General features: G+C 53.8%; 4 protein-coding genes across 11 annotated transcripts; 2 read left to right on the forward strand and 2 right to left on the reverse strand.

The window, feature by feature from the left end:
• Positions 1 to 54: 54 nt before the first annotated feature.
• Positions 55 to 2,061, reverse strand: H310_12493 (hypothetical protein; the record flags this gene model as incomplete). Its single annotated transcript, XM_008879552.1, has 8 exons — positions 55 to 85; positions 190 to 536; positions 750 to 1,304; positions 1,355 to 1,447; positions 1,490 to 1,588; positions 1,632 to 1,733; positions 1,788 to 1,898; positions 1,945 to 2,061. The coding sequence occupies 8 exons, from the start codon at positions 2,059 to 2,061 to the stop codon at positions 55 to 57; spliced, it is 1,455 nt and encodes a 484-aa protein (XP_008877774.1).
• Positions 2,062 to 3,425: 1,364 nt separating this feature from the next.
• Positions 3,426 to 6,855, forward strand: H310_12494 (serine/threonine protein kinase). Its single transcript, XM_008879553.1, has 6 exons — positions 3,426 to 3,558; positions 3,609 to 3,710; positions 3,774 to 3,872; positions 3,916 to 4,473; positions 4,809 to 5,361; positions 5,412 to 6,855. Exons 1-6 carry the CDS (start codon positions 3,433 to 3,435, stop codon positions 6,815 to 6,817), a joined length of 2,844 nt encoding a protein of 947 aa, XP_008877775.1. The 5' UTR covers positions 3,426 to 3,432; the 3' UTR covers positions 6,818 to 6,855.
• A 470-nt stretch (positions 6,856 to 7,325) lies between these two features.
• Positions 7,326 to 8,917, forward strand: H310_12495 (hypothetical protein). 8 transcript variants are annotated; one of them, XM_008879557.1, is made up of 8 exons: positions 7,326 to 7,436; positions 7,489 to 7,543; positions 7,599 to 7,700; positions 7,751 to 7,910; positions 7,975 to 8,126; positions 8,176 to 8,283; positions 8,333 to 8,424; positions 8,522 to 8,917. In XM_008879557.1, the coding sequence occupies exons 1-8, from the start codon at positions 7,379 to 7,381 to the stop codon at positions 8,713 to 8,715; spliced, it is 921 nt and encodes a 306-aa protein (XP_008877779.1). In that variant the 5' UTR covers positions 7,326 to 7,378; the 3' UTR covers positions 8,716 to 8,917. The 8 variants fall into 8 exon arrangements, with proteins under 8 accessions (XP_008877779.1, XP_008877782.1, XP_008877781.1 ...); XM_008879560.1 differs by having other exon boundaries at positions 7,326 to 7,432; XM_008879559.1 differs by having other exon boundaries at positions 7,326 to 7,543.
• Positions 8,918 to 9,083: 166 nt separating this feature from the next.
• On the reverse strand, positions 9,084 to 9,819 carry H310_12496 (hypothetical protein). The gene is made up of 3 exons (XM_008879562.1): positions 9,701 to 9,819; positions 9,410 to 9,646; positions 9,084 to 9,360 (listed from the first exon to the last, which is right to left on the reverse strand). The coding sequence occupies exons 1-3, from the start codon at positions 9,759 to 9,761 to the stop codon at positions 9,113 to 9,115; spliced, it is 546 nt and encodes a 181-aa protein (XP_008877784.1). The 5' UTR covers positions 9,762 to 9,819; the 3' UTR covers positions 9,084 to 9,112.
• Positions 9,820 to 11,456: the final 1,637 nt, after the last annotated feature.

Raw genomic sequence — 11,456 nt, forward strand, 5'->3', positions numbered from 1 at the left:
ATCGGGTCGTTGACGTGGGTCGCAGCATCGAGATCAATGAGCTTGAAGCAGTCGTCAACGCGAACAACGTTGAGCTTTTTGAAATCTCCGTGGACCAGGCCATGGTCGGCATGCAAATGGTGCAGCGCGGTCGCGACCTCCTTGACGACCGCAATGACCACGTCGATCGATGGCCGTTCCTTCAAGAACACGTCTTCCAGGCTCCGATCGGCAGCAGGCAGCACAATCATGTGTCGAAACAACGCCATCGTGACGTTCGACATGGACGACAGTTGGAGCTGCGCAATGTGGTCGGCGCAGTCGGCAGGGACATGCGACGGTAACAGGCCGAGCACGTATTTGGAATCGAGGCCGCGGCGAGTCCAGACTTCACGAGCCCAATCGCTTTCGTGTTTCATAAACTTGAGCGCCACTCGGAGCTTGTTGCCAAACGTCTGGTCGCAGTACCGCTGGTACTCGTCCTTGGTCAAGACGTCGTCGCTGTCGACATCCCAGATTTCAAATTCAGATTCCCATCGCTCGCAAGCTTGCGCTCCCTACAAGGCCATGGCGTCAGTCGCAGCATTCCACCGCACAGCGCGGCCATGCATAAAAGAGAGGGGGGGGGAGCGCGAGTACACTCGTTGAAACGTGACGCAATTTCAGAGCGATGCAGCACACAGTCGACGGAGCACGTGCCAGGGCCAAGGACACGCACGCGCGATCCAAACACCAACAAGCCGTGCAAGCGAACAACCATTCACACGTACAGGTTGGTGTGTCGACCGCGGCCCCGTTTGGAGCCGCCCCAGCGTCAAGCTGCACTCGACAAACCCATTCAAGTCCAAGAGCCCTTCGTCGTCTGCAAACTCGTCGAACACTTGGCTGCAAATGCCGTGATCGTATGCGAGCACGACCACGGCCGTCGCACTGACGTGGACGGGGGGCCCATCCAAGAGCTCGTACCGACCGAGGAAGTACAATTCGCCCGTCATGTAGTCTCGGATGTCGGTGTCGGCAGCGTTGATCGCGGGTCGGTCGTGGCGATCTCGTGCCGTCATGAGCCGCCGAACCAAGTCCGATCGAGGTACTTGCTTGAACGTTGGGTGGTCGAGGATCGCCCGGACCACGGTGGGCTTGGCCACGTCGTCTGGAAGCGTCATGTCCGGGGCAAGAAATTCCATCCACGAAAACGAATGGTCAGGAACGTCCACAAGCTGCGACGGCGCCGTGGGATGCACGCCCACGGGTAGGTCCCGAATCAGCAGGGCCACCAAGCACTCAACGGATAAATACGGGGCCAAGTATTCCACCACCAACCGACCCTACAAAACGGTTTGATGGCGCCTCGGGAACGCCATGAGCGGTGCCGCACCCGAAAAGTCAAGTCGCATTGCCAGGACGATGGCAGGCCGAGCAGCGCCGCGGCGTGCTCGTAACGCCGCATCCCAAGGGCATTGTCAAAGCACTAGAGGACTGTGAATCGTGACGAGTTGCGACGTCGCGGTACTTTGTAGCGGCTGTCGTCGTTCACGACTGGCCAGAGCATGTGCACGATGGCCCAGTGGCTGTTTGAAAGGGCCAGTTCGATGGCGGTGACGCGATCGCGCTGGTGGCTCGTTAGGTTGCAAGTGGATGAAGGGCTCGAATACCTCGGCTACAGCGTTGATGTTGATGCCTGGATGCGCCAAGAGCAATGACACGATCGACTCGTGCCCACTTGCGGCGGCTCGGTGTAATGCGGTTGGGGTCGCCTACACTTGGTCAATTGCCACCACTTTCGACTGGTTTGGATCGCAACAGCGTACAGGTGGCATGCCCGGCGGCCGTGCCACGTTGATGCGAGGGTGTGAAAGGAGTTGCCGGACCACGTCTTGCCTCCCCAACTCAGCTGCACGACTCAGTGGCGTGTAGACGCCCTACATCAGCGACAGTGACGGCCTTCAATGACGAAGCCTCTCAGACCTTGTTGATGACAGTGACTGCGTTCACGCTTGTAGCGTCTGCCGTGGCCATGAGGCGCTTGAGAGCAAAGAGGTCTCCATTCACGGTCGCGGCAAAGATGGCGCTGGGCGGAGTCATGGGGGATGGGAATTTCGCAATGATGCGGCGTCGCGAATGGCCACCAGGAAGAAGTATCCACATGCAGTTCAACATGGAGGTTTGAGGTCGAAGTGGTTTAAAAACCCGCTTCCACGCATTCTTGAAAAACATTGCAACATGTACGAAGCATATACACTCGATTTGCAATGTAGGATAAAAAATTCGCCGCCCATATATTTTATATTCCCTACAAACCCCCGGATTTCCCAGCACGCAACAACCGCGTCCTGTTTTCAAATGGATTTTAAATATGTGCAACTGCCTCCACTGCAACATCCACCAACGAGAGCGAGTGCACCAGCACACTCAACTGGGTTGACGGCCTCCCTCAATCCGGCGCCTTCAATAGCCCCGCTCGTGGGCGGCCATGTTGCGCCCCTCCTCTTCGGAGTCATCGTAGGATAGCATGGACCCCTCGAAGGGCTCGCTCATCTTACCATACACGTCAACTGGACGGCTACCTTCATTCCCCACGACCGGCTGGAGCATGGCCGCTAGCCCAACGCATCTTGACAACAATGGAAAGGCCCAACATGGTCGTTGTACATGGAGGCCAAAGCAGCCCGTTCGTGGCATTCAGCCATGCATACGCCCTGCCATGCCACCGCTTCACCGCGACATAGGTCCAACACGAGAACACTCGAATTTATGGCTCGGGCGACGGATCCAATCTCGTCGAGGTGCGTGGGACATGCCATCACATTACTGTAAAACAACGCGCCCCACGTCACTTCCGACGGTGGTGTGGTCGGCGCGACCCTTCAAGATCGCGGTTTGAACGGGTTGTAATGGTGCGTCCAGGTCACTTGTACAAGCTGCATTGCGTGTCTAGACTCGTGGGCCTTCCGCCGTCGCCCCTAGACCACCATCGAATCGTTTTGTGCACATCACGTGGCTGTGAACACCCGTGCATGTTGTGCAGCCACACGTTTTCCTGAGATCATCTTGGATGGACCATCACTACTGCGTCAGACAGCCAGTACCGGTCGTGAAGGTTGTCAGTGCTTTCCATGCGCCAAGAGTACATCCCATGCTGCGCTCCAGCACTGATACGTCTAGGAGCACGTGCGGGACCGAGCGCCACGATGCCCCCAGAGCTGCGAGGTGGTTTGCGTCGATCGAGGATATGGACGTCGCATGCAACGAATATAAATGTGTTTGCAATATTCTAGCAGTGTTCGAGGGCAAAAACGATAAAAAAAATCCACGCTGTACCTCTTCGAGTACAAGTGAATATCAGTGCAGAAGATCCTGTGTAAATTATTTTTGGATCTCGTGTCAATAAATTTTGTGTAATAATTTCGACATTCTCCAAAGAAAATGCACCATTTTTGATTATACACCACACGCATGACAGCGACGTCAACGAGCGCGGAAATCTTTGCCGCCGCGGCCGCTGGAGACGTGAATAGGATGGACCGGTTACTGCAGACGGCAAAGGCATCTGATGTCAATGCAATCACGGTTCACAACAGGGTATGTACGCACCTTTACCTTGAACACGTGGCTGAGCGTTGTGGTAACAGCATCGCGTCACGCCGATCGAGCTCGCCATCTCCAACAAGACGTGGGATACCGTGTATATGCTTTGGGCACACGACCTTGTGGACGACGTATATCGTGAAAAGGTATGATGATGCCGCAAGCTCGGCCTGCCAACCCACAGGGTTCACGTCGCCGTGTTGTCATAGTGCTTTCATGCATTACTGAGCAGCCAAAAGTACGAGCAAGCGGCAAACGTTCTCAACAACGTCCCAGCAGACAAGTGGAAATGTGCCCTCGATCTGGATGTACGACCACATTCTCGATGGCACCAACTGAATTCGACTCCAGGGCCAGACCGTCCTGCCCCTGTTATCACCGTACCTCTCCTTCAAGAGCTTTGTGGAATTTCTTGTGCAGGACCTACCGTTCTGCATCGAGACGACCGCGTCACCGCCATCGCTCGACATAAATCCAGACTATTCGTATTCTTGGGTCGAGTTTCTCGACCCTGACCTGTCCGTGTCGGACGAAGTGTCCAAGGATGCAGTCGTGCAAGCGCTGCTCGACCACGACCACTTTTCCCTGTGTTCGCGCACGGAAATTGTGCGCGCTCTGATCAAGTCGAAGGATCGACAACTTCGCGATGCCATCGACACGGCCGACATGGAGCTTCGCCACTTTGTGACGTCCCAACAGTACTTTTTGAAGCGATACGAGCTGCTGGATGGACCCCCCGTTCACATGAGTTCGACTGCAGTTGTCCTTCTGGCGTACGATCATGGCATGTGCGACCAAGTGTTTGACTCATGTGCCGACGACGACGGGACTCTCGACTTGAATGGATTCAACGATGCCAATGCCGCGCTCGGCCGTGAACACTCGGACTTTCGGTCTGTTGCGCATCAGGTATGCCTCTACCATCGGATTCGCTTGCACCTTGCGTGGTGGCTGTTTATCGGTACTTCGACTTGCAATCCGTCTGTCGCCTGTGTCGATCCCTTTGTGCTTGTTGCCATGACCATCGTCGTTTGTTCACGGTGGATAAAGTTTGCCCACTGAAAACGGAAACGGACAGCGTGTGTGGTGCGAAGTGGATGCATTCAATATCGTTTCCACGGTGAACCCGTCGATGGGTTGTCTAGGGTGCGGGTGGCCATGCTTGCATCCGCAAGTGTTTGCCGTGTCGTCGAAACGATCCGCTGACGGCGAGAATTATCCTGACTTGCGTGTGCCGTGCGTAGTTGGGTTGGCAAAAAGAGTTTGAGCTGTGCGCCAAAGACACCGACGACGTAATGACAAAGAGCGAATTTCTGCACTACTGCGACCAAGCGTTTGGGAAAAAGATCAAAGTTGTGTTGAAGTTCATGCGGAACGCGGACGAATGCAAGCGAGAACGGGCGACCCGCTTGCACCTCGATTCAAAATACGTGCTCGGGCTATCGCCGATGGCGTTGCCGGACGATTACCCCGACCACATTGCGCAGTTGCGTCTGTCCCGCCTCTCGAACGTGGATATGGCCGACTATCGCCACATGGTTGTGATGCCGGCGGGCGATCGGAGCTTGGAAGACATCTTTATGAAGGAGCGCTTGTCGGAACATCAAGTCCAAGCAATCATCCGAGAAGTTGCGACTGCACTGCACCATCTTCACCGCAATAATTGGGTGCATGGCGACGTCAAAAAGTTGAATGTCCTGCGTGTCATGGGGCTTCTCAAGCTCATAGATCTCGATGCCGCGACCCACGTCAACGACCCGATCGGCGCCAAATTCAGCTCGGGCATTGCTCCCCCCGGTACGAACTCAGTCCGGTCGCGACTGACATGTGCGTGTTGGATGGCGTAGAAATGTTTTATCGCCTGCCGGATGCAGCGGCCCACGCCTCGTTTGAACAGCATTTCAACGACAACGCAGGGCTGTGGGCCAAAGTCAAGCCCAAGGGCCACTTTGTCGTTCGATCGTATCGCCAGGACGCGGACGCGTCCAAGTTGCCGTACGAGCTGGTGGCGGCGACGCCGGCCATCGACATGTGGGCACTCGGGTGCATGTTGTTCCAAATGGTGTCGGGAGAAGAGCTCGTGCCGACGGATGTGAATCAGGACGTGACCGCCGACTCGATCCACATCGCGGCGACGTGGTCGGATGCCAAGTTGTGTCGACGCATCGAGTCGCAAGTGGCCAACCAACACGCGCAGGACTTGCTCAAGCACTTGCTCGTGGTCGACCCGGCATCGCGCGTGTCGGCGGCGGCTGTTCTGGACCATTCATTCCTGACGGGCGAGCCTGGCCACGCCTCCACGGCAGTCGTCCACGCGTTTCAAGACATCCAAGCGTCGCATCGCGACGTCGAGGCGCGGTTGAATCTGTTGCTGGAATCGGCGCAAACGACCGACCACCTCATCCAGACGGCGCGCACGCAGCTGACGACGTTGAAGCAATCGGTGGTCCGTGGCGTGTTTGATGCGTCCGAAGCGACCGTCCCAACGTCATTTGCGGTCTTTCCAGAGAGGATGCCATGGACAAACGCTGACAACCAAACGCGATCGTCTGAAGTCGAAGCATCGATTTATCAACACGTCCAGACGTTTCTGGCGTGCTGCAAATCGGTGTCGGAGCGGACGCTGCACGGCGACACCCTTGCGCGAGTCGTCGGCTCGATCACACAAACGCGACCGATGTACTTGTACTTGGTGGACGAAGTGCACAACACAGTGGTGTGGGACGCACCACCCACCAACGGCAGCTTGTATCCGATTGAAGTGCATCCACAAGACTTGTCTTTCTTGACGTCCATGTTGCCGCTCGTGTTCGGCGGCCTCCGCCTCCTCTTGCAGCACGACATGTTGCGGCCCCTCATGAACGACCTGAACTTGGGCCAGACGCGCCTGCTTCGCATGGACGACCAGTGTCGAAATTGGCTCGACGCGCTCGACGGCGACAGAATGAATGATGGAGGGTTTGACGTGATGGCCGCTGCCACCGCCGGCTCACCCGTCATGCGACTTCGAGGCGCTGCCCTGCGCCGATTCAAACTCTGGCTCTTGGAAAAAGACCCCGACAAGAACTTTGCAGGCCTCGAGCGTGTACTCGACCACGACAAAGTCGTATGGACGTCGCAGTGGGAGGCTCAGCGTCGTCGAAACCAGCAAGTGCCCGTCGCGTATGTATATCCAGACGAGAACGATTCGTCTGGGGTCGCCACCGGGCTGTCGCTGGTCCATATGATGGTCCAGCACATTGAACACGTGTAACTTTGAGCTTGTTGTTGAGGTCGCTCCATCACGGTGGGGGAGTCGTGGTGGTTGTTTTCTCCGTTTTATCGGCACCGCCAGAATGCCCTCCTATGCAACATATAGCGGTGCATCTATTGCGCTAAGCATGAATTCGAGATGGTGTATCAGGCAAGCCGACTCCTGGTCTCAAATAGAGGTCGCTATTGATGACCGAACTCGTTCGTCGTGGCATTCAGTGTCCACGATTCGCGTACCAAGGACCACGTTGCGCCGCACCGGACATACCTCGCTCATGACAGCGCTACTCCACCATTCCTTTGCATGAACACTCGCAATCCAGCGTCCACTTGACAAGGCCATGCATCCATGTGCCGAGAATGCGCCGTCCACCGCGACGTCCTGCCGAATCCTACGTGGAATGGGGAAGCTAATTAAAACATAATGTAAAAATACCCATACTAATTCGCTTACCATTGGGGCGAATTAAAAAAGCGACACATTCCATCGAGGAATGAATGGATCATCAGTCTCGACACAGGTTTTGTCGACGTCGAGTTGGGTTGATCGAAATCGGTTGCGATGCCATCACGGCTGCCCCAGCACGCCATCAACGCCGCGTATGGAAGTTACTTGGCATGTGTGAACGCACCGCCTGAATGTGTATGCGTCCAGCTTACTTGTGCATGCAGGTACAGGGTGTATTCGCGCGCTGTTCCACGCCGAGTTTCGCCGGTCGTATCACGGGTACAATCGCCGACAACTCCAGGACCGTCTGCGTCTGGTCTAATGACGTGAGCAGGCCAATTCTGTGGATTTTATTGAGCACGCTCGCCATTGCCATTGCTGCGCACGTTATGGTGTTTCCAGTCCGCGTGTTCCTCTGGCTCGTGGGGCTTACGTCGTACGCTTTGCCTGTGTGCCCCTTTCATCAGCTTTATGTGTTGACGGTAGACTTAAAGACGGGCTAAGCAATGCCCTTCATCGAAGCATAGCAGCAGTCCCCTTTCTGTGCGTTGCCGCAAGTCGGTATCTGTACCCAGCACTCTTTGAGCGCTTGTTCATGATGGGCGTGGCCATTCGCAGCCCGTCGCTCGCGTCAACCCTTGCAAAGGTAACCCTCGAGAACAATCGCACCATGCATCTCCTAGAAACGAATCCCTCAAGACGCGCTGCAGATCCACGTCGACTATTTTACGTGGGAATATGCATTGTCGGTGGTGCAGTTCACGCTGTATCGGGTCGTGCTGATGTTGATATTGGGCACCGGGTCGTTGGTCTTTACTCCGTTTTTCGGCGGTCTATTTGCCGTGGTGACTTTCAGCTTCAAGTACATTACTTTCAAGATCTGAATCGATTTGGCTCAGGAAGGTCGGTAGAGTCCGGCGGATGGAAGTTGTGTTTGCGCTGTCGTTGCTGGTTCTGTACCTGGTTTCACGAACGCGATCGACCGCATTGGAGCTCGTTCGGCTCTGGTTTGATGCACGGTGAGAGTGGGTGGCGTCCGTGTGTCTCTGTGTAACGCGATGCATTTAGAGCGATAGCACGAGAGCTCTTCACACCGTTCGTGGATCGACTGCCTGCGCTGAAAGCCCAAGCAATTTCAAACAGGGACTCTCACCAAATCTGTACGTAATTTCGTTTGAATGCAATCTTTATGCTCTGGTGGCGGCTCCAAGTTCTACGAAGAACAGCGGATTTTGACCATGAATCTTTGAATCACAGACGCCTCAATCCTCCAATGGCCCAAGCACCAAGCGATTCTGTTTGGGTTTTCATTCACGCTGAGCTATCTGATGCAAATTCCCTACATTGGGCCATTTGTGTGGCTCGTGGGTTCGGTGGCGGCGGGCCATGCCATTGCCCAGTTCATCGATCGACCAGCTTCCTTCCCGTCGCCAACAGAAAAGCTCTACTAGTGGTGTCGGTCTCTCATGATTCGAAGTACCCAGGTCACTGGCTACGGTGCGATTTCTCTTCCTAGTCAAATTCAAGTCGCGGCACTTGCGAAGGCGGCATTCGTTTACGTGACCTTGCGCATAATGTCCCCAATTTGTGAAATTCAAAGATGAAGTCGGTGTGTTCCTGTCTGTAATCGATCGACCACCTGGAAAAATTTGTGGAATTGATGTGCAAAACGCTGGATGCGGGGCTTTGGGATCGGGCAAATCGAGCACGGCATTGAACTAGCGTTGCGCCGAACGCATCGAAAGCCACTGCGATTCAGCCAGTAGGCCCCAGAGCACTGCTGGACGACTGAAGGCATGACGTTGTGAACCACAAGACATAGAGAAAAAGTCCTCACTTCAGGAGCCATTACACTGGCATTTCTGGTCGAACTTCGACCGATGTGGACCAGTCGTGGACCGCGTGCGGAGTAGCTGTGGATTTTGCAGGAATGAAAGTTGCAGGGATCGACGGTGACACGTGAAGAGAAGGTGGAGACGATCCGTGCGAAAGCAAGTGCCGCAGCGATGGGGTCACTGTTCTCAGCAACGTTCGCGTTGACGCGGCAACGAACTGGCCGATTTCAACGTGGCTTTGCCAAACTTCTCGCAGGAGCCCTACAAATCGTGCATTTGCCATTTGTACGTCATGAAGATGGAACCGTACACACGAATGTGTCGAGCACGACGCGATGCATGTGCTCGGGGGCATTCGACATGCCAACTGGGTTTAGTTCCAGTAGTCGATTCGCGGGGCTGTCGTCGGCCACGTCACTTTCATTGCTACTGATGCTCGAGTCCGACTCTTGCACAGACACCTCAACTGCGCTCTTTTCTTCGTCGTCGGAACGCTCATCCGCCCCTGCCAGCGAGTTCTCGTCTGGACAAGTCCATTGCATGGCACCTGGATGATGGATGACGCGTCAGGCGACCCACGGCATCCAAGAGACCCATGTACCGGTGGGTACGTGATAATAGTACGTGTAGCCGTGGCAGTTGGTCCGTGGCTCCCAGTCCATCGCTTCAAGCGATGTGCGCCAACGGTGAAACTTCCGCTTCACCGGCGTCAGTTTGACGTGAACCGTTACAGGCCGTTTTTCCAATGTAACTGCACAGACACGTTTAATAGGTTTTACCATGGCATTGCTGGGCAGACTCTCTAGTGATCTGAGGTGCTGCCCTCGACGTGTTGCTTCGTCTTTGCGACCACATCCTGCACCTGGGTCAGTAAACTATCCCAATCGGTGCGATTGCCGTAGATTGAAAACTGCGAAAAATGCCCTCCAGAGAGACAAATTGGGCTGTTACGATTCCTTGTCCACGAGGCTGTTTATACTTGCGCTGTGATCGTGTTGACGCTTGCTTCGCTGCCCAAACTCCACGTCACTCGACGAAGCTCGCTTCGACCCAGTTACCATACAGGGAACGACGAAATGCTATCGCAGTGGTTCTAGAAAATTCTCTTGTAATTTGTATAGTGTCAATGTATGTATTGTGGCTATGGCTGGATTTAGAAAATTTCGTTAAACTGCTGAGGGCGATTTTGCCGACGTGGCAATGGTTCACTTGATTATGGCGACCTTCTACTCCGATGCAGACACAACAGGATTTTCACGGAGCTACTTGGCACGCAGCTTGCTCGTCCATGCGCTCATGATACTGGCTTGCAAGGATTTGAAGCAAAATCGAATTGTCTCGTACATTCAAAACATTTACTTAATATAATATAGTAGAATTCAATTGACACCATTACAAAAAACACAACAACTTCAAGACGACCGTCGAATGGTCCACATTCTGGAAGCAAGTCTCACGTCCTTTGTGGCGACAACTTGGCGTGAAATCGCCATTCACGTGATGAGTAAACTTGTGTCACAGCGAGTGACAGCAGGGACCAAACTACTTGCCCATTACGCTTCACGGCAGCACTATACCATTGGAACTTGAAAGATATTGTTTCGTTAAAGTGCCAGGAAAGGTGCTTCAGATTTTCTCCTGTGACAAGAAGCGAAAAACCCGGATACATTGGGCGAGAGTTGTACGGACAATCGAAAGGATACAAGCATCCAAATATCCGCTTGTCTGTAGGTTTCCACATAAGAAATATCAAACACGTGGAGTTCATTTTCCCTTCCGATCATCAGAACTTAACAACCGTCCTGAGCATGTCCAGATCGATCGACCTTTCGCTTCCTTTGACGAAAACGCGCCGATTCCAGTTGGAATCGTTGGCGACAAGCCTATTGTTATAGATGATTTGCACGACACTTGACCGGATTTGACGCCTATGCCGGACAAAGGTGGTGCATATCACGTCGGCCAAATCGGCATTTCGTTTGGCGAAATCACGTGATTTTTTTAAATCTCACCAGGAAATATTTCACAGGGTCGACAATATATATATTCTAGACGAACGATGTACAGGATTAGATCGTTCATCAGTTGGATTCGCCACCATAGCACACAACGAAGCAATCGAGTCGTCAGCGCAAAACAAGTTGTGATGTACCGCGATTAAATCGGGCATGTATTCAATGTTTGGCGCTAATATTTGTAAAATCGTTTGAAAACAATAGACATGGATTATTTGGGGTATCGATGTTTGAGTCAATTTTTCACGATGATTATTGCGCCAAATCGTGCCGGACAATTACAGTCAACTTGATAAAAACTCGACAGAGTGGTACTGAATAAAATTGAGCATCCGATGAGCA

The sequence above is a fragment of the Aphanomyces invadans genome (assembly GCF_000520115.1).
Source record: "Aphanomyces invadans strain NJM9701 unplaced genomic scaffold supercont1.40, whole genome shotgun sequence".
NCBI classification, from domain to species: Eukaryota; Oomycota; class Saprolegniomycetes; order Saprolegniales; family Verrucalvaceae; genus Aphanomyces; species Aphanomyces invadans.